The sequence below is a fragment of the Nematostella vectensis genome, chromosome 15 (genome assembly GCF_932526225.1).
Source record: "Nematostella vectensis chromosome 15, jaNemVect1.1, whole genome shotgun sequence".
Taxonomy (NCBI): domain Eukaryota; kingdom Metazoa; phylum Cnidaria; class Anthozoa; order Actiniaria; family Edwardsiidae; genus Nematostella; species Nematostella vectensis.
Window position 1 is genome coordinate 12,621,302 of NC_064048.1, and position 20,518 is coordinate 12,641,819.

The 20,518-nt window shown below is 42.1% G+C and overlaps 2 protein-coding genes across 3 annotated transcripts in view; both read right to left on the bottom strand.

Moving 5' to 3' along the window:
• Positions 1 to 135: 135 nt before the first annotated feature.
• Positions 136 to 20,518, bottom strand: part of LOC5504480 (small subunit processome component 20 homolog) — a 41,329-nt gene continuing 20,946 nt past the window's right edge. The window contains exons 20-43 of one of the 2 annotated variants that reach the window (XM_048722629.1): positions 20,226 to 20,464; positions 19,841 to 19,974; positions 17,974 to 18,130; positions 17,524 to 17,622; positions 10,870 to 11,037; positions 9,995 to 10,164; positions 9,469 to 9,616; positions 8,639 to 8,755; positions 7,925 to 8,095; positions 7,294 to 7,353; positions 6,951 to 7,022; positions 6,368 to 6,478; positions 6,032 to 6,111; positions 5,829 to 5,898; positions 5,609 to 5,728; positions 5,086 to 5,148; positions 4,432 to 4,563; positions 4,023 to 4,170; positions 2,812 to 2,969; positions 2,620 to 2,691; positions 2,354 to 2,530; positions 1,909 to 2,035; positions 920 to 1,065; positions 136 to 708 (exon numbers count right to left, since the gene is read on the bottom strand). In XM_048722629.1, the coding sequence (XP_048578586.1) occupies positions 547 to 708; positions 920 to 1,065; positions 1,909 to 2,035; positions 2,354 to 2,530; positions 2,620 to 2,691; positions 2,812 to 2,969; positions 4,023 to 4,170; positions 4,432 to 4,563; positions 5,086 to 5,148; positions 5,609 to 5,728; positions 5,829 to 5,898; positions 6,032 to 6,111; positions 6,368 to 6,478; positions 6,951 to 7,022; positions 7,294 to 7,353; positions 7,925 to 8,095; positions 8,639 to 8,755; positions 9,469 to 9,616; positions 9,995 to 10,164; positions 10,870 to 11,037; positions 17,524 to 17,622; positions 17,974 to 18,130; positions 19,841 to 19,974; positions 20,226 to 20,464 (3,101 nt within the window). In that variant the 3' untranslated portion in view covers positions 136 to 546. Of the gene's footprint in view, positions 709 to 919; positions 1,066 to 1,908; positions 2,036 to 2,353; positions 2,531 to 2,619; positions 2,692 to 2,811; positions 2,970 to 4,022; positions 4,174 to 4,431; positions 4,564 to 5,085; positions 5,149 to 5,608; positions 5,729 to 5,828; positions 5,899 to 6,031; positions 6,112 to 6,367; positions 6,479 to 6,950; positions 7,023 to 7,293; positions 7,354 to 7,924; positions 8,096 to 8,638; positions 8,756 to 9,468; positions 9,617 to 9,994; positions 10,165 to 10,869; positions 11,038 to 17,523; positions 17,623 to 17,973; positions 18,131 to 19,840; positions 19,975 to 20,225; positions 20,465 to 20,518 lie in introns of both variants that reach the window. The other variant, XM_048722627.1, reaches the window with a different exon arrangement.
• Positions 12,089 to 15,819, bottom strand: LOC5501338 (G-protein coupled receptor 83). Its single transcript, XM_001622593.3, has one exon. The coding sequence runs from the start codon at positions 13,557 to 13,559 to the stop codon at positions 12,411 to 12,413; it is 1,149 nt and encodes a 382-aa protein (XP_001622643.3). The 5' UTR covers positions 13,560 to 15,819; the 3' UTR covers positions 12,089 to 12,410.

The following is a 20,518-nucleotide window of genomic DNA, read 5'->3' on the forward strand; positions in this document are numbered from 1 at the left end:
GGCCACGGTATCGCGCGTCGCACTATAACACTTTGTATTGGTGACCACGGTAGCGCACGTCATACTATAACACTTTGTATTTCTGGCCACGGTAGCCAGCCCATGGTAGCATGCGTCGCACTAAAACACTGTTAATTATATGGATAGTAGTGTTTTACCAGAAACTAAAACACTCGTTTTATCCATATTTTTTTACAAGTGAAGATATGGAAACGATATGTACCGCAATGTCCCGGATGTACGCGCGCGTCAAATCAAAACAGCTTTCCAGCCCATTTCTATTTTCGATTCAGTTTTCCATATAATAAAAAGAACATTACACGATGGCTCGAAGATATGAAGTTAATTGTCCAGTGGTGGAAACAAATTTTGACGCGAAAGCGTCATATCCTCAATGAATTGGTGACCACGGTAGCGCGAGTCACAATAACATATAAAAGCCTCGAGAAATGCTTAAAGCAGGATGAGTACGGATCTCTGTACATCGTCTGCAGTATTTAAAAATGAGTCCGGATCTCTGTACATCATCGTTGTACATCGCTGTTCCTAAAAATCTAACACGCCACTTTGGCTTTTCTCTACTTTGCTTCGAGCTCGTTTCATCTTTCTGTCTGGCTTCAGAGCGTCTAACTTTCGCTTTCTTGTTTCCTTCTTCGACAAATTTCTCTTGAATTTTCGCCTTGCGCTTTCCGCTGGGTCGGCTACGGCCTGGATAAGAAGAAGGGCATGACGGTTAAGTAACAGTGCATAAGTGCACCATGGGTAAGAAAACAGATGCACGATGGGTAAGATACAAATGCATTATGGGTAAGATACAGATGCATTATGGATAAGTGACATTTACATCATGGGTAAGATACAGATGCATTGTGGGTAAGTGGCAGATGCACGATTGGTAAGATCATGTCAGGTCCATCACCTCTAGAGCCCGCTGCCGTTTCCTCTTCTCCTTGGTCTCCATGACGCCGTGTTGTAGTGAGGCATACACCTCCGACATAGCTTCTCTCCCCACCAGGCCCTTCACAAGCGACAGCACCTCCTGGGCCAAAGACTGCAGAGCGGGGTCTGGGAACGAGAACAGAGAGATAAAAGAAATAGTCCACATAGTTTTTGTATCTCGATTGTCGCAGAGCTGCCACGATTCGCGAAGATTTCTAGGTATTTCGGTGTTTCTAGACAATAAGACAGCGAGAAAGATAGCGCGTAAGACAGCGCGCAAGAACAATAATGTACCTTTGTATGTTGTAAGTGTTTCCAGCCCAGATAGCGCGTTAGAACAATAATGTACCTTTTGCACGTTTAAGGGAATTTCCAGCCATTCAGATAGCGCGCAAGAATAGTACCTTTGTATGTTGTAGGTATTTCCAGCCATTCAGATAGCGCGCAAGAATAGTACCTTTGTATGTTGTAGGTATTTCCAGCCATTCAGATAGCGCGCAAGAATAGTACCTTTGTATGTTGTAGGTATTTCCAGCCATTCAGATAGCGCGCAAGAATAGTACCTTTGTATGTTGTAGGTATTTCCAGCCATTCAGATAGCGCGCAAGAATAGTACCTTTGTATGTTGTAGGTATTTCCAGCCATTCAGATAGCGCGCAAGAATAGTACCTTTGTATGTTGTAGGTATTTCCAGCTCAGATAGCGCGCAAGAATAGTACCTTTGTATGTTGTAGGTATTTCCAGCCCAGATAGCGCGCAAGAATAGTACCTTTGTATGTTGTAGGTATTTCCAGCCCAGATAGCGCGCAAGAATAGTACCTTTGTATGTTGTAGGTATTTCCAGCCCAGATAGCGCGCAAGAATAGTACCTTTGTATGTTGTAGGTATTTCCAGCCCAGATAGCGCGCAAGAATAGTACCTTTGTATGTTGTAGGTATTTCCAGCCCAGACAGCGCGTAAAAATAGTACCTTTGTATGTTGTAGGTATTTCCAGCTCTCGATGGATGGGCTCAACCACGTGTTGTAAGTACGGTCTGACATCATCCTTCCCAAGAGCCATCGCGAGCGCGGCAAGCCACTTCAACACACAAGTTCTCTGCAGAGAAATACAAACACTTGTTAAGATCACCTTAACTTTCTAGTGCTCAGATCTCAGCTTCAGAGTTAAGGGGCGTAGGCAGCCCTCCCTGTAAGGTTCCATATCAGAACCACTTTGGCTTTCCAGGTTATTGGCTGAGCACTTCAAACTGGCCAAGTTTCATCCAAATCGGAGGGACGGCATCTGCCTGGTACTCTCATGGGCACGCTATTTCAAACCTAACACTTTACATGATATGATGACTCTCTATGGACGCAATAATGCCCGCACCTTTCGCTTCACATGACTCTCTAAGGACGCAAATTATGCCCTCACCTTTCGCGTGACCTTGGGCGTCTGCGAAGCCTCGTGTGTCGCTAGCCGCTCCATCTTTGAAATCAACGTTTCGAGCGAAATCCCGCTGCCCGTTCCGCGACCCGCTTTTGTCCCGTTAGTTTCGGGCGACATGTTGTAGTGTAAAACCTTCGCAAGAAACACGAGGTTCTTCACGACCTGAAAAACAAGGAATATGATCAGAAAATCAACAAATTGATCAGACGACGAGAATATGGATAATGATCTGGGTCGGTTGTCATGGCTACCTGATCCCCAAGGTCGTTGTCAAGGAAAGGCGAGTCGAGCTGCACACAGAAATCATCACACAGCTGGGATACCTGTGGAGTAACACAAGCGATAATACAATTGAGAAAACAATGTGCGGGGGTAGGGTGGGGGGTGTGGGGGTGGGGTGAGGGGCCCTCCCCTGGGTACCCGGCATGGTGGGCACGGCTCACCTTTTCTAGAGATTCTTGAGCAAGAAATTCCTTTGACCCAGAAGTAGAAGCGAAAGAAAGCTCCTGTGGAGTCCACGCGGCAAAGAGAAGGCCAAACAGACGGCACGAGACAAGGCGCACCCACGCGTGGGGATACGTGAGATGGGACTCGACGGACTCTAAAAATTAAACATATCATGTTAGGGATATGAGATGAGATATATCCACGCGTGGGGTACACGGGACGAGGCGCACCCACTCGTGGGGTACATGTGATGAGGCGCACTCACTTATGTCTTTTTTCGATAATGTTATTATCTTGCAGTTGACATATATAATCAGTGACACTGTTTCTATGACAACAATATATGACATCTGTGACGTCATTGATTTGCATGGTACCTTTAATATAGCATAAGTTTACAAATGGACTCTTAATTTAAGTAATATTTTAAATATCTTTTCCAAAAAAATGCTTTTTCTACTTTCTATTGACAATAGGGGAATATAAAAAGAATTTTGCCAAATTCAGATGTTAGTTTAGAAAAAAATAAGCGATTTTTAGCTAATTATGTGAGATCAGCATCCGCCATCTTGGATCCGCCATCTTGGATTTAATGAAAGTTATTTATTTTAATCAATAAAAACTGGGTAGCAAAATCTAAAGCTTTTTGACAATATTTAATCTTCGTTTCAAGTTATATTAATGATTTCAGGTGGATATGAAGGTTTTTTGGCTATTTTTACAGGCACTATTTCGAGAAGGTAAAAAATTGACAAAAAATACCACCCCTCCCCTGATATGTAAATGTTTATTATGCTTTTTTCAAAACTTGGTATAAAACTTTTATATGACATGGACTTACGTTGAGCATGTCGTATTAACAGTTGATCTTAACGACTTAAAGCGTTTTGCCTATCTTTTAATAAACCTATGTCTCAAAACTTGGTTGCTATGGTTACAAGGGTACACATATCAAAATTTTGTTTACACCAAACAGATTCCAGATGAATTTTAGGTAAAGTCATCAAATTTCGATGCTCTAGCTTTACTAGTTCAAAAATTATTACAGCTCAAAGGTGCTGGGTGCCTCAAAAGCCCCCCCCCCCCCCCCCGGTCTGAATAGGGTTAACAACACTTTGGGTTGATTGGGTGCTAACCGGAATTAACTCGTTGGGTTTCGGGATTAACTAAACGAGAATCATAATTAACGCAAACACCACAGCCTTACCCCATATCACAGTCATCTCCTCTTGCCTCTTATTGGCGCGAATAAGGTTGCACTCCTTGACAAGTTTGGCTATCGTGGTCAGCGCATTGAACAGCAAATGGTCGTTTGCCTTTAGGGACGATTCATCACCCTCCTCTGTCTCTTCAAACTCCTGTAACCGACAGAATTAGAACACCTAAGAATAGAACTAGAGTACAAAAGAAAAAGTTAGAAGATATTAACAACAACAACAACAACGACAACAACGACAACAACGACGACAACAACGACGACAACGACGACGGCGACGACGACAACAACAACAACAACAACAATAATAATAATAATAATAGAATAGCACTAGGGCAGGGTAGACAACTCTGCCAAATGTTCGTCTTTAAAAAGACTTTTTAAGAGCAGTCATGCTCACCTTCTCGTAGTTGGCGGGGTCGATAATGCTACTAAGGAGGGGTAGGACAGTCGGCAATCTTCGCTCAAAGCTCTTGCCCTCCACCTCCACAAACAAACCGCTGACCTGAGCCGCCAGACGACGCAAAGAGACCTAGAATGACCAAATATGGAAGACACTGAATATGTAGCCATAACAACCATGACAAATTAAGTCCGTGCAGGAAATTGTAGAAGAGGGTGATGTGTTTGCATCTCCCTGAGACGCCACTTGTCAGCTAGTTTCCACCTATTAGGGTCCATAAAGAATGTCCATCAGCCATTAGACGCAATGTCCATTTCTATTCAATTCTTACAGCGGCGTGGCCAGGATTTTTAACAGGGGGCCCAAAAGGGACTTCCAAGGCATTTTCTCCTGTATTTTAGATAATGTCTCATACATTTACTGTATTTTGGCTGCTAAAGGGGGGGGGGGAAGGGTTCAATCAAATATCTTTGATAAAAAATCAGACGTTAATCGAGGATGGTCATCTTGAAGTCTCTTGCAAATAAAACCCTGTCCTTTAAAAAGCAAACAGGGGAATGGTTGATTGGGTACAAACCAAACTTTTGCGCCTTCGGTAGACTTTGTGTTTCCATGTCGTGGTTTGATACCTAAAAATTGTTTGAAATGTACCTTTTCTCCAGCGAGCCACTGCGTTACCATAGTGAACAAAGCATCTCGCCTCTCCATGTCGAGCTGATGGCAAAAAAGTGAGTGGAAAGTTCGACAGACGTAAAGACGGAGAAAAAGACAGCGAGTCGAAAATTCGAAAGACGGAAAGACGGAATAAAAAACAGCGAGTCGAAAATTTGACAGATGGAAAGACGGAAGGAAGGACAGTGAGTGAGTTGAAAATTGGACAGACGTAAAGACGGGGAAAAAGACAGCGAGAGAGTCGGAAATTCGACAGACGCAAAGACGGAATAAAATCAAGCTAGTAAGTCGAAAATTCGGCATAAGGAAAGACGGAAAGAATGATTTTTGAAAACAGACAAGCAAAAAAGGAAGAAACAAATCAATGAACAAATGATATTAACACAACAAACGGAAAAACGGATAAGTGGATATACATACAGACGGACAGACTGGCAGGACAAACCAGCAAGAAACAGACAAGCAGAGTGGGTAGTCACGTGACCGGTACAAAAACAGATACCTTTTGTAGCAGTGTTTTAATCGTAAGCGCGGTCAATTTTCGACACTTCCCCGAATCGTCGTTCACAAGTCGTGTGGTCAGCGGCACAAAGAAAAACCCGGAGTATTCGAACAGTAGTTTCTGCAAGTTAGGACAAATCGAAATACCAAAGAATACAAGACATTATCGTGCTGTTTTTGACATTGTGCACTGCTGTACACACATTTGCGTGTATACATACCTCAGGGAAAGTAGAGAAAATCGAGGCTAGCATCTCGAGGGCTGACTCTCGTCCCGTCTCGTGTTCATATCTAGATACAAAGGGGAAATACATCAGTTGTTGTCAACGTCATTCAGTCAGTCATGAGAGTTTACAATATTCAAAACAGCTCTAATTTGCGAGTCACGCCGATGTATTTAAGGTTTAGCGATATGATTACTTACCCCAGTTGAGAAACGTAAAATTCCAGGTTTCGTTGCAGTTTTTTCCCGAGAGGATAATCCAACATAAACTGTGCCATGCACTGGAAGAATTAAAAAAAAAAAAAGACAGACCGACGATTGTAATTGGCACAGGAACCCGTGACAGTGTATGTGGCATGGGAATGCGTGACAGTTCATGTAGCACAGGACTGCGTGACACAAAAAACATTATACAGATATTTCCTAAACAATATCCAGTAGTAGAATTATCCACTTGCTACAACTTATAAGATGGCGTGACATCCTTTACAGCAAATTGTGACACTTCCCAAAAATATGGGCATCTTGTGAGCTCACCTGTCTACATTGCTGCTGTATACTAGGCGTGGCCCCCGTGATTGACAGCTGGGCTACTTTTGCCATGACGTCATGAATTTCAGGCACCATGAGTCTTCTGCTGAGGATCGCCTAAAGGGAGGCACATAAAATCCATGCAACTCTAGTTTCGCCGCATTCTTAAGAAGGGGAGAGGCCTACGTGGGCGTCGCTCTTTAAGAATGAATCAAGCAGGGTTTCCTAAATGCAACAATAGAAGTGCAATGGCTGTGGTGTATAGGGCATGTAACTGGATTGGTGGGTAGACTGTGTTGTGTCACATAAAATACTAACCTAGATGAGTGGGATGGCTGTGGTTTGCCACATAAAATACAAACCTAGATGAGTCGGATGGCTCTGGTGTGCCACTTTTTTATCCAGATTAGTGAGATGGCTGTGGTGAGTCACATATTTACCCGGATAAGTAGGAAGGCTGTGGTGTGCCACAAATGTACCCTGATAAGCTGTAGTGTGGCACATCTTTTTGGGTGAGTTTGAAGACTATGGTGTACCACAAATCTACTCAGATGAGTGGGAAGGCTGTGGTGTGACATATCATACGTACCCGGAGAAGTGGGAAGGCTGTGCCTTGCCTCGTGTAATCGTGTATATCCTCTTCCACAAAAGCCAACAGAACCTGGCAAGTCAAACAATAAACAAACATCAAGAAAATACAATAAATCAACATGCGAAACATAGCCCTAGATTAAGTTTCCTATGACCAGCTGAAGGCATAGAAATCGCCTTTGTATTTCATCAGTTATTGAAATTTTAATTGATATTTTGTTGGTATAACAGGACACTCAATGACGACCAAAGTCATTAAAGACGTCACAGATCCCTTCCATGATGTCACAGGTCCCTTCAATGAGGTCACAGGTTCTTTCAACAAAGTGACTCATCCCTACCTGAAGGTGCTTCTGGGCGATTGTATATTTTTTGAATTCTCGGATTATAACGGTCATTGTCTGGAAAAAAGAAAGACATGTTATTTAACAAGATTGTAAGCTGCAAGATAATGAACTGTCATGATCATGGGCTATGACATAATGAGTTGTAAAGATCGTAAGCTATGACATAATGAGTTGTTAAGATCGTAAGCTATGACATAATGAGTTGTCAAGATCGTAAGCTATGACATAATGAGTCGTCAAGATCGTAAGCTATGACATAATGAGTTGTCAAGATCGTAAGCTATGACATACTGAGTTGTCAAGATCGTAAGCTATGACATACTGAGTTGTCAAGATCGTAAGCTATGACATAATGAGTCGTCAAGATCGTAAGCTATGACATAATGAGTTGTCAAGATCGTAAGCTATGACATACTGGGTTGTCAAGATCGTAAGCTATGACATACTGAGTTGTCAAGATCGTAAGCTATGACATAATGAGTTGTCAAGATCGTAAGCTATGACATAATGAGTTGTCAAGATCGTAAGCTATGACATAACAAGTTGTCAAGTGTTGAGTGGAAGATGTCGCCTAAATTAATAAATAGATTAAAAAAAGAATAAATAATAAATAAATATAGAAGACCTTGAATGCTGATAGCACCATCTCGTAGTTGTCGCCGATCTTGGCTCCCGCCATCGCATACTTCTTGAGGAGCTTGAAAAGCAGCTTAGCAATCTGCGGCACTAATTTGTCCAGGGAGGGGAGGGGGAATTTGACAATCCAGCATAAGCATCTCAATGCGAGGGTGAGGACCTGGGCACGAGAGATGATATTAATGAGGGTGAGGACCTGGGCACGAGAGATGATATTAATGAGGGTGAGGACCTGGGCACGAGAGATGATATTAATGAGGGTGAGGACCTGGGCACGAGAGATGATATTAATGAGGGTGAGGACCTGGGCACGAGAGATGATATTAATGAGGGTGAGGACCTGGTCACGAGAGATGATATTAATGAGGGTGAGGACCTGGGCACGAGAGATGATATTAATGAGGGTGAGGACCTGGGCACGAGAGATGATATTAATGAGGGTGAGGACCTGGACACGAGAGATGATATTAATGAGGGTGAGGACCTGGGCACGAGAGATGATATTAATGAGGGTGAGGACCTGGGCACAAAAGACAATATTAATGAGGTTGAGGACCTGGGCATGAGAGACTATATTAATGAGGGTGTGGACCTGGGTACAAAAAAAGTTGCAAAAAGTAAATCACAAAATAACCATTGGAAATCATATTTCGCGTACCAAATAAATAATCACAAATACATAATTGATAGTTGCCATAGTTACCTTGGTGTGTTTGGCCTGGAGACACTTCGTCATCATTGAAACAAATGGGTCCAGCATCTGCAGGTGTAACTGGTCAGCGGTTGAAACCTTGCCTCGCTTCAATGTAGTGTGAAGCAACTGCAAAAACCAAAATGACTTGCTGGGCACAGTAAAGAGGGAGAGGGGTGGTATAGGGGGACTTAAACAGCACATGTTGTAGCCTCAGTATATATATAGTTGTCTAAACACCAGTATATATATATAGTTGTCTAAACACCAGTATATATATATAGTTGTCTAAACACCAGTATATATATAGTTGTCTAAACACCAGTATATATATAGTTGTCTAAACACCAGTATATATATAGTTGTCTAAACACCAGTATATATATAGTTGTCTAAACACCAGTATATATATAGTTGTCTAAACACCAGTATATATAGTTGTCTAAACACCAGTATATATATAGTTGTCTAAACACCAGTATATATATAGTTGTCTAAACACCAGTATATATATAGTTGTCTAAACACCAGTATATATATAGTTGTCTAAACACCAGTATATATATATAGTTGTCTAAACACCAGTATTTATAGTTTCTTAGACCCCAGTGACCTAGCCGGAAAGTTAATTTTCCATAGTCCGAGTTGATGGTAAGCCTCTCTCTGGATGCCTGGGTATCCAACCATATAATCTGTTTTTGTCTCTTTATTGCTTCATTTAAGTAGAAAATGATTTGCGTTCGGTTGAGCGTAGCGAATTAGAACGTAAATATAGTTTTCTAGATCCATGTGACCTAGCCAGAAAGTAAGCCTCGACAATTTTATGTACATGGAGTACTTACCTGTAATCCAAACTCAACTACCACGTGTGCATTTGTGCGCGTGCTTGCTTCCGGCGTTTTCCCGCCACGCGTTACTTCCGGTTGAATAGTGTAGGTATCAGTACTCCTCAGGCGTGGGTCTGGAGGGGGACTGGGTTCTTTCTTCTCACTGTACAGCACAAAAGAATTACAACTGTCAAAAGAAGGCTCACAGTGTGATGTTCTATACTGTGGTCACTAAGACAGTGTTAAAGTGCGAGTACAATGTTATAGTGCAGTATGACGTGGGCTACCGTAGCCACCAATACAAAGTGTTAAAGTGCGAGTATACTGTTATAGTGTGACGTGCTATACCATGGCCATCAATACAAAGTGTTATAGCATGATGCTTTCTAACGTGACCACCAAAATAAAGTTTTATAGTGCAAGTAAAGTGTTATAGTGCAAATACAAAGTGTTATAGTGCGACGCGCGCTGGCTGCGAAAAAACTCTTATGCGCCAGTTGTTTTTAACAGATTTTTGCTGTTACTTTAGCCTGTTACTTACATTTTATCTTGAGCTGTGAGCTCTACCAGTCGTTCACTGGTCAATCCGTGAACCAATACGAGCATAGTCTGTGTATCGATGCTCTCATTAGCCTGGAGTCCAACACCAATACGGCGGAACGACTCCTCAACAATGCGGGAAATTTTGTGGCTCTGGTGCGTGTCTAGTACCTATGGAAAAAGAAAGAATGTTAGAGAACTTATATCTAGCGCTTATACATGTATTTACTAGGGGTTCTATAATGGGTGTGGCATCTAATCCGCTTAGAAGCCTGATATGTCAACGCTCTAACACACCGGGCCAGCCGCTATCCCATACTCCCTCGCGAACATTCCGAGTTATTGCTGTTTTTCCTTTCTTTAGTAAGTTCAGTTTCAGTATATTTGTTTAACAAGGGAAGAAAATTCATATTTACATATTAAAAGAAAATAATAACCAGTTATATTTATATACAATATGAATACAAAAAAAGGTGGCATTCCTGGTAGGGTATCCCAAAAGAAGCCTGGGGCTAATTAAATATGGACAACCCCAAAAATTAAACTAGAGATCAGAGTTAAAGTCATTAGTAAGTGTGTATGATATATCTTTAAAGTAAAACAGAAGGGGGAGGGGGGTTAATAACAGTTACCTGGCACATTCCAGGAATGGTATTATGCTGGGGAAGCCAGGCAAATAATCACGTGACTTGTACCAGACACACGATGCTGTACCTGAGTGATATGACCAGAGAAGCGCGGGTATGCTGTGGTTTTGGAATTATATCGTTGCACCATGTTTTACTTGTTATAATGGCAGGAATTTAAAGACGGGTATGCTGTGGTTTTGGCGGGAATATAAAGGCGGGAATACATGTCGTTTGCGCCTTGCTGTACCTGTTTGAGTGGCGTGACTAGAAGTGTGACGGAAGAGGCGCCCACGAACTTGGCAAGGATCTCAAAAGAGTCTTGACTTTTGCTCGCTTTTGCCTCGTGAAGTTTGCCTGTGATCTTTTCCACTTCTCGCTCACTTGATATCTCGCCAAACAAGTCTTCTACCAGAACCTGTAAAACGACGACGAATTAATGTATTGCTAAGCAAACGCCACATGCTACGTCACACAACCCATGCCACGTAACACAGCGCATGGTACATCACACAGCACATGCCACGTCACACAACCCATGCCACGTCACACAGCGCATGGTACGTCACACAGCACATGCCACGTCTCACAGCATATGCCACGTCACACAACTAATGACTCGTCATACAGCGCATGGTACGTCACACAGCACACGCCCCGTAACACAGCACATGCCACGTCACACAACCCATGCCACGTCACACAGCGCATGGTACGTCACACAGCACACGCCACGTCATACAAAGCATGCTATGTCAAACAACACATGCAACGTCACACAACACATGCCACGTCACACAACTTATGACACATCTCACAGCGCATGGTACATCACACAGCACATGCTACGTCACACAACACATGCCACGTCACACAACACATGCCACGTCAATCACCACATGCCACGTCATACATATGTCAAACAACACATGCCGCGTCACACAGCACATGCCACGTTACACGTAACACAGCACAAGCAGCACCGGAAGATGCTTGCAAATCTCTTTGCTGGTGTTTAAGAAATAGCTTTTTGTTTCCTAGTCCAATGTTGACAATTTTATTTAATGAGCCTTTACAGGGAGCTTTCCTAATAATTACTAGATAGAGTTATTTAAGAGATTAATTATCTACAATCTCACGCCCTTCAGCCCCCTCGGATGACATTGCTTTTTTGCACGTAAATTCCAGTATTTCAAAATAAAGGGTTCAAGCAGATGCAGTATTCAGCATGGGAGGACTTCATCCTTAAATTTCGCGGTGTCTACACGCTTAGATTTTAGATTTTAGAAGACCAATATATTGTTTTTCAATATATGTACGATTTCAATCTACCTCGATTTGTACTGTGCGAATTTTTCCGGGTTGGCAACATGACTGGACAATTTTGACAACGAGATTTTTAGATTGTAGAGAGATTATTTAGATCAAGGTTCTTTATGTGACAAGTAAAAGCGAGGAAATATGTTTTGAATACGAAATATTTATAATTAATATTTATATTTATCACAGCGACAGTTACTTCATTTCTTTTATAACGTTTTACATTTATATTCGGTTACAATTATGTATTTACAGTCATTATTTGCATGGCATGTTCGCGAAGTTTTATTTTCAGGTCATTATATTTTCGCGAATTCTAAACATCGCCCGCTGACTAGTCTTAGTTCCATGTCAGGGGCGTCTTGATGTAAGGCAAGCTTTAAACTGAACATAGCCCCTGAATATGATTTGCTGCCTCGGTTTTTTTTGTTTCATATGATCATTCAACTATCGTTACAGTTCACTTCATCTCTATTTAATTTGCTGCATTGCGACGTTTAATTCACGCGACATTCGACAACGTCCAGTTGAACGTAAAAAATCGGCTGTCGACCCAACCGTGTCGTCAATCGGATAAACAACATTCAACGATGTTTGCGCTAAAAATCTCGCCATGAGATTTCTCAGAATGATCTTCACTCCCCGCCTATAATTCTCGATAAAGAGAAGATAAACGAGCGGATTTAGACAGCAGTTCACGTGACTGAAGAAAAACCGTAAGTAGTACAGGGTGCACAGAGCACGAGCCGACGATATCAGTCGACTCTCGGTGATAATCGGCAGACACAAGTACAAGAACCAACAGAGAGTGAAGTTCACCACAATAGCGATCAGCATTTTCATCACCTTGCGCGTGCGCTGAATCTGATACCGCTGCTGACTAGAACTGAAAGCTCCCGGGCGCTTGTGCATCCACAGGGTGACCATAATGGCAGAATACAACACGATGACGACGGCGAGGGGAATGGCATAGAAGAAGGCGAACGAGAACTTATAGTAAGTGTCGATTGAGCGCCGTGTTTGGAGATTAAACACACAGTACACCTTACTCCCGTAACGTTTCAGAGTGAGACCGTAAAACACCGGGAACCTCATGGCGAACGCTGACACCCATATCACCCCGATCGCGATCAGCGAAACCTGTTTGTTGATAATCCTCTTAAGCGGGAACAGCACGGCCAGGAAGCGATCTATCGCAATCGAGATGAAGACCAGGATGGACAAGGATGAACAAAACTCCTGCATGGACGCGCAGACCTTACACGTGACCAGGCCTGCCAGGCCGTCCAGAGACCACTCGAGTCCGACAAGGATGCGGGTCACCATCCTGGGCATGAAGAACACCGTGATTAGCACATCACCCACCGCCATGTTGATCAGGAAGAAGTTCACTGGAGTGCGCATGCGTCTGTTCTTAGCGACGACAGCGATGACCAGGACGTTGCCAAGCAACGAAAGAATCATGACAATGACGTAAGCGAGGGCTTTGGTGACTTGAAGGCTGACGACTTTTTCAAGAGGACAGATGACATAGGACGTCTGGATGGGTGAGGATATGTTACTCAGGAGGGTAATGTTGGGGAAAACTGTCGTACTCACTAGGGTGGCGTTTGTAGCCATTGGGGTATTCACTAGGGCGGTGCAATAGAATTTGTCACTACCACACTTAGGTCAATGTTGCCAATGTCAAACAATCGATGGTCAACGATCCACCTGCTTCACACATTATTGAAAGTTAATAAGAAGTTTAACTTTTTATGCATGGAAGCAGTATACTCTTTCTTATATTAGCAGTATATTTCTATGTCAAAAGAAGTCCTGAATTTCTTCGAAATTTTATATTTGACGCTTTCGCAGCTTCAAACTGTTTAAAATGTGAATTTCCCGTAAGCAAATAAAGTGATCAAATCTTGACTCTATATATTTCTTCTCGGCATAGTAGAGACGCAGTTTCAATCCGGCAATCTAGTTCTCTTCAAGAAACAATACACTGGGACTGGCACTTGTATGGGGCCTAGAACTTGGCGGTGAATGGTGATAAAACCCTACCAGGATGGCATCTACGTATTTATCCTTGGCAAACGTGTCGTTAGAGAATGTCGAGTTGGGCCTTATCACTCTTCACACATGGCAGTGCATCGCTTTATCTCCCGTGATGCTTCAGGACACGACAACCTTGTGTTTTAACGGAAGGCTTTTAGTTTACGTTAAAAACGGCTGTAAGCATAGAAATAATATTTTCACCGTTCAGCGCTCGTCGCCTTGTAGTTTTGAAACAACTCAATAGTTAACAAGGGAAAGCGCCGTGGCGCATGAACCTTTCGAGGATGAAGAAGAGATTCCACTTATAGGTATAATAGAAATACCCTACTCTACAAGTACTTTAACTCCACCACCAACGACAAAGCCGACAACTCGACAACGTTTTGTTCAATCAAGTACTTGATCATTCAAGTCTAAACGGATCTCCGGAAACAACACTCACTTCTTACCAGCATATATCACAGCATAAGCTTTAAAATCTTTAAACTTCCGTATTATCTTCGCTTATTATTCCTCTTTCAAGATTTGATCTTTGGAAGCCAAGAGCGTGGCAGCTGTTGGAATAATGTTTTCACTGTTCACCAGTAAATAATATCAATCAAATTTTTAAACTTCACAACTATCTTTTACTACGTTTAAAAAAGAAGACAGAAGCTACAAAAGAAGCTCCACTTCGCTGACTTTCTTTCGTCAAGTCGACCTTTGCCTTTCTTCGGATTGAGTTCTTTAACAAATTAGAAAGTGATGTTTGTTGATGGCTCGAGTGAAATGGGGAGTTAATCTTTGGACTTTCAGTAGAATTTCCAAAAGCTCTGCACATTCATTAATCTATTGTCTCGGTAGATGCAAGCAGCTACGTTATCAATCGATTTTTTTTTTTCACTTCCAAAATTGGTCCTTTCAGTAAAGGTTACTTGATTTGTTTTTCTCAGGCCAAGGTTGAAACAAAACGCACTGTTCGCCAGTAAAAACTAACTGGCTCCAGATTTACAACGACTTCCTTTTATGCTCTACTCCAGGATATCGTCTTGGATGAAGAAAAGCTAGTAAGCTCTGGAATCAACCTTCACGGCACAACAGATTTTTGGATGAGTTGATACTTTGCTTGCAATTAAAATTCTTCCAAACGTTGCAAAAGGAAACACAATAGGACTGATAGGAGAATGACTTTGTAGATTTGCTGCAATTCAAATTTTCTTAGATGCTTTTTCTCTTCAAGTACATTTATTTTGTTATTCAATGGAGCTCTTCTTTGGACGAGAGCCGACGGAGTGGTTTCACTTTAAGGTGATTGAAGTTCAGTATTATAAACTCCACCGAGTCAAGCACGGCCTTGATTCCTCATTTGTTACGACTTTATCAAGCTCCGCACCTGCCCACAAACCAAACAAACGAATCCCAAACATGCCATCTTTACAACCACCCCAATTAATAGCCTCGCTTCAATGCCCTCTCAAGTGTCAATCAGCCGACACCAAAGGCTCATTGGGCAAGCTGAATAGCGCGAGATCTACGCCTACGATCTGAACATGTCAATAGATTGGAGATCCAACGAGGCAAGGCAAATACTGTCAGTGAATCCTTAGAAGGTTTAAACACAAGCAAATGGCCTTGCTTTGAACAGAGTTGATACAAGGCGGCAAGTCCAGTGAATGTTTTAGAAGATAACACACAAGCAAATGACCTTGCTGAGGCAAGTCCAGTGAAGGTTTGAGAAGATTACGCACAAGCAAATGGCTTTGTTTTGGGCAAAGTTGACGCAATTAGGCAAGTCTACAGTGAAGGTCTAGAGTAGTTGATACAACTGAGCAAGTTCTATGAGAACTTGTCTGTTATCTAGCACTGATTGTGTTGTCGTATCAATAACATACACCGCGAGAAGCTTTTTGTCTTAATTTAATAGTAATATCGAATAATCTTTAATCAGTTTATTTCCTCAATTTAGTTCGTTAACGCATGACTTTGTTCATAAAAAAACTCCAGAATGTTCTATTGACGGTATCGAGAGCTAATCAGCTTTATATGTAGAGAGAGATAAAGAGAGGAATCGATTAATGCTCAAAGAAAAGTACAAATCTCATGTGCTGAATAAGATAGATTAAAAAGACTCAAAACAGGCAAATCTTTTTTAAAAAGCTTAACACAAAATATACCTTTTTCAGACTTGAAGAGCATCGTCAAGATCAAACTTGCCTTTTTATGTCTACCATTTTATAAGACAGTTAACTTTCGGTTGGTTCCCTTCTATTCTGCTGACAAAAAAACACGCGACGGGGGTAAAAGAGAGTTTAGGCATCATTTTTAGCTATTCCTTTAAAAGTTATCGCTCATCACTTCTTTACTTTCAATACGAGTTAATGATAGTAAAAAAGAATTAAAAAATACAGCATTAACGCAAATTAAACACAAATTTCTGTCTGCATACAACAAAAAATACTGCTAAGCTGGTCATTTTCTCTTCTTAAATCCTATAGAAGTAAATAAAGTCATTGCAGCCTTCAAGGCGAATCAGTGTTTCTAATTCCCAAACAAGGAACCGCTAACAAGAATTCATTAACTCTTGCGTATATCTACTTGGTATTTCTGTAGTTTACAGAGTGGAAATTAGGTATCGTTGACATCAACGAAAACCGCTAACACACAACTACTTTCTGTACACTCTTATGTCTAATTTTCAGTTGAGGCTGGGACGTTCTTAAAATCTCAGGCTGAACGATCTCATAAAAAAAAACGTTCATAAAAGTGTTCTAAAATATAATATTAAAAATACTTTAATAAATCTAGTCCTTTTAGTCGCAGTGTGTAAGCAGCGGCTTGTTGTACCAAAATACGGAACCGCTATTGATTGAAGTCCGGTTGAGTGCGTTTACTCTAGTAGACCACTTTCCCAAGTATAATAACAACGTCGGTAATTGTCAACAGCGTAATGCAGAGGGAATGAAACAGAGGCGTGAGAAACATCCGAAAATTAATCAAAATCGAATTAGGTCAAAATAATTTCCTAGACTTCCCGGCACATGACAACGCTATACAAACACGAGCATCCGGTAAACTGTAATATGAATCCCTCTAATCTTAAAAAAGAAAAAAAAAGTGTGCGAGAACTAGTGCCAGCTGGTTTGCGCTGAAAGATGAAAGCGTCATCTTTCAGCGCAACTTTTTTTCTTATATAAAGAATCCAAGGCGGTATTAAATAAAAGGGGAATTTGAGTGAGTCCTTTAGACTGACACAACAATCTTCGACTGCTAATAACTAGGAAATAATAATACACAGCAGATCACCTTATATAATAAACCACAAGTAACCACAAGAGCGATGCAACTAGGTGGATCGATCGAAATTCTAATTCTCTTCAACGTAACAAAAGAAAAATACGATAGTTAGGAGAATGTCTATGTAGATCGATCGGAATTGAAATTCTCTCAAATGTAACAAACTTAAATACAATACGACATCTTATGGAATAAAAATGCAGTTTGATCGCGATTTAAGACAACATATTTTATTTTAGTTAGGAGAATATGGAGAACCATCACGTACCTCAGTAATCTCCGGCAGGCAGTGGTCCAGGTTGCCAGGTGACAGCTGTGACGTCATCCGCTCCAACAGGGAGTGCAAGGTGAAGCCAAGCACGTGTAGCTGAGGGATGAACAACAACAACAACTAGAACAACAACAACAACAACTAGAACAACAACAACATCAACAACAACAAGGGGTGAAAGGTTAGGCCAAGCACGTGTAGCTGAGGGATGAAGAGAGAGTCAGTTAACAACTACAACAATAACAACAAGACAACAACAACAACGAGGGTAAGGTTAAGCCAAGCACGTGTAGCGGAAGGGCGAAAAACAACAAAAACACAACAACAAGTGCAAGGTTAAGCTAAGAACGTGTAGCTTAGGGATGAACAACAACAACTAAAACAAGAACAACACGACAACAACAATAACAACAACTACATCAGCTTCCACAACACCAAAAACAATACCTGATATCCTCTTGTCAGCGCCGTCCTCATCTCCTTCAGCACGAAGGACAAGTACTTGGTCCCGAGAGTGACGGCGATCCGACATAGCGTGTCACGCGCGGCATCCCGCACGTCCCGCGCGCGGCTTTTCAGCGTCATACATACCTTCATCAGCAGACTGCGTACATGACGTAAGCAAAACATACAAGATCACGTCAGCAAAATATACACGATGACGTCAGCAAAACATACATGATGACGTCACAAAACAATAAAACATGGCGTCACAAAATATACAATGCCTTATCTTTCCTCTCTTGTCTCTTAGATGTAGGGTGTGTTTCTAGTATTTGTAGGGTGTTTCTAGTGGGTGTAGGGTGTGTTTCTAGTGGATGTAGGGTGTGTTTCTAGTGAATGGTGTCTTTCTAGTGGTGCGTTTCTAGTAGGAATAGGGTGTTTATCTAGTTAAACACCCCATATTAAGTTGTGGATAGAGATGTATCACCTTGGTACTTGTAGATGTACAGTGTTTCTAGTGGGTGTAGGGTGTGTTTCTAGTGGATGTAGGGTGTGTTTCTAGTGGGTGCAGGGTGTGTTTCTAGTGGATGTAGGGTGTGTTTCTAGTTGATGTAGGGTGTGTTTCTAGTGGATGCAGGGTGTGTTTCTAGTGATTGTAGGGTGTGTTTCTAGTGGATGTAGGGTGTGTTTCTAGTGGATGTAGGGTGTGTTTATAGTGGATGTAGGGTGTGTTTCTAGTGGATGCAGGGTGTGTTTCTAGTGGATGTAGGATGTGTTTCTGGTGATTGTAGGGTGTGTTTCTAGTGGATGTAGGGTGTGTTTCTAATGGATGTAGGGTGTGTTTCTAGTGGATGTAGGGTGTGTTTCTAGTGGATGTAGGGTGTGTTTCTAGTGGATGTAGGGTGTGTTTCTAGTGGATGTAGTGTGTATTTCTAGTGGATGTAGGGTGTTTTTCTAGTGGATGCAGGGTGTGTTTCAAGTGATTGTAGGGTGTGTTTCTAGTGGATGTAGGGTGTGTTTCTAGTGGATGTAGGGTGTGTTTCTAGTGGATGTAGGGTGTGTTTCTAGTGGATGTAGGGTGTGTTTCTAGTGGATGTAGGGTGTGTTTCTAGTGGATGTAGGGTGTTTTTCTAGTGGATGTAGGGTGTGTTTCTAGCGGATGCAGGGTGTGTTTCTAGTGGATGTAGGGTGTGTTTCTAGCGGATGCAAGGTGTGTTTCTAGTGGATGTAGGGTGTGTTTCTAGTGGATGTAGGATGTGTTTCTAGTGATTGTAGGGTGTGTTTCTAGTGGATGTAGGGTGTGTTTCTAGTGGATGTAGGGTGTGTTTATAGTGGATGTAGGGTGTGTTTCTCGTGGGTGCGGGGTGTTTTTCTAGTGGATAAAGGGTGTGTTTCTAGTGGATGTAGGATGTGTTTCTAGTGGATAAAGGGTGTGTTTCTAGTGGATGTAGGGTGTGTTTATAGTGGATGTAGGGTGTGTTTCTGGTGGGTACAGGGTGTGTTTCTAGTGGATGCAGGGTGTGTTTCTAGTGGGTGTAGGATGTGTTTCTAGTGGGTGCAGGGTGTGTTTCTAGTGGGTGCAGGGTGTGTTTCTAGTGGATGTAGGATGTGTTTCTAGTGGGTGCAGGGTGTGTTTCTAGTGGGTGCAAGGTGTGTTTCTAGTGGATGTAGGGTGTGTTTCTAGTGGGTGCAGGGTGTGTTTCTAGTGGATGTAGGATGTGTTTCTAGTGGGTGCAGGGTGTGTTTCTATTGGGTGCAAGGTGTGTTTCTAGTGGATGTAGGATGTGTTTCTAGTGGGTGCAGGGTGTGTTTTTAGTGGGTGCAGGGTGTGTTTCTAGTGGGTGCAGGGTGTGTTTCTAGTGGATCTTACCCCGGTAGATGAAGGTGTAAGGTGTGCTCGGGCAGTGCTTGTAACAGCTTAACGATGGCGAGAGCGATGGGTACTCTTAATGCGCTGTCCTGATCGTCAGCCTTGCTATGGCTTAACTTGTGAACAGACTGGCCCTGTCACACACGAATCGTGATGTCAAAAGGAACATCAAAACCGTCAAGTATGATTAGTAAAATTAACACGCCTCCTTCTACAGGAAAATGCTATTCCAATGAATGTGTCGAGGCTTGTGTTATCATTTATGTCCTGACAGGTATGTTTCGCGTAATGTATCACGTATGTGTTGACAAGCATGTGTCACGTGTGTATCACGTATGTGTTGACAGTCTCACGTGTGCATCACGTTGACAGATGGAAGAGTTACCTTTTTTATCATCGTCTTGAGAAGTTGAGGTAAGATTCGCGTGGCCAGGGACTCATAGATTCTCTGAGCGAGCACTTTGTCAATAACATCGCTATTAGCTTCTTCATCATCATCACCATCATCATCATCGTCGTTATCATCATCAGCAACGCGATCATCTTCAGCCTTCTCTTCACCATCAGCATCATTATCAGGAGCTTTTGTCTCTTGCCCACCAGCTTCTCGCGGTTTTTCGTGAGCTAGAATTATACAAAATTGAACCTTCAAGCTCAACCTTTAAGAACCTTCAAGAA

Excerpts from the sequence above, each read along its gene's own strand:
- LOC5501338 (XM_001622593.3), bottom strand. The coding sequence starts at position 13,559 with ATGGCTACAAACGCCACCCTAGTGAGTACGACAGTTTTCCCCAACATT.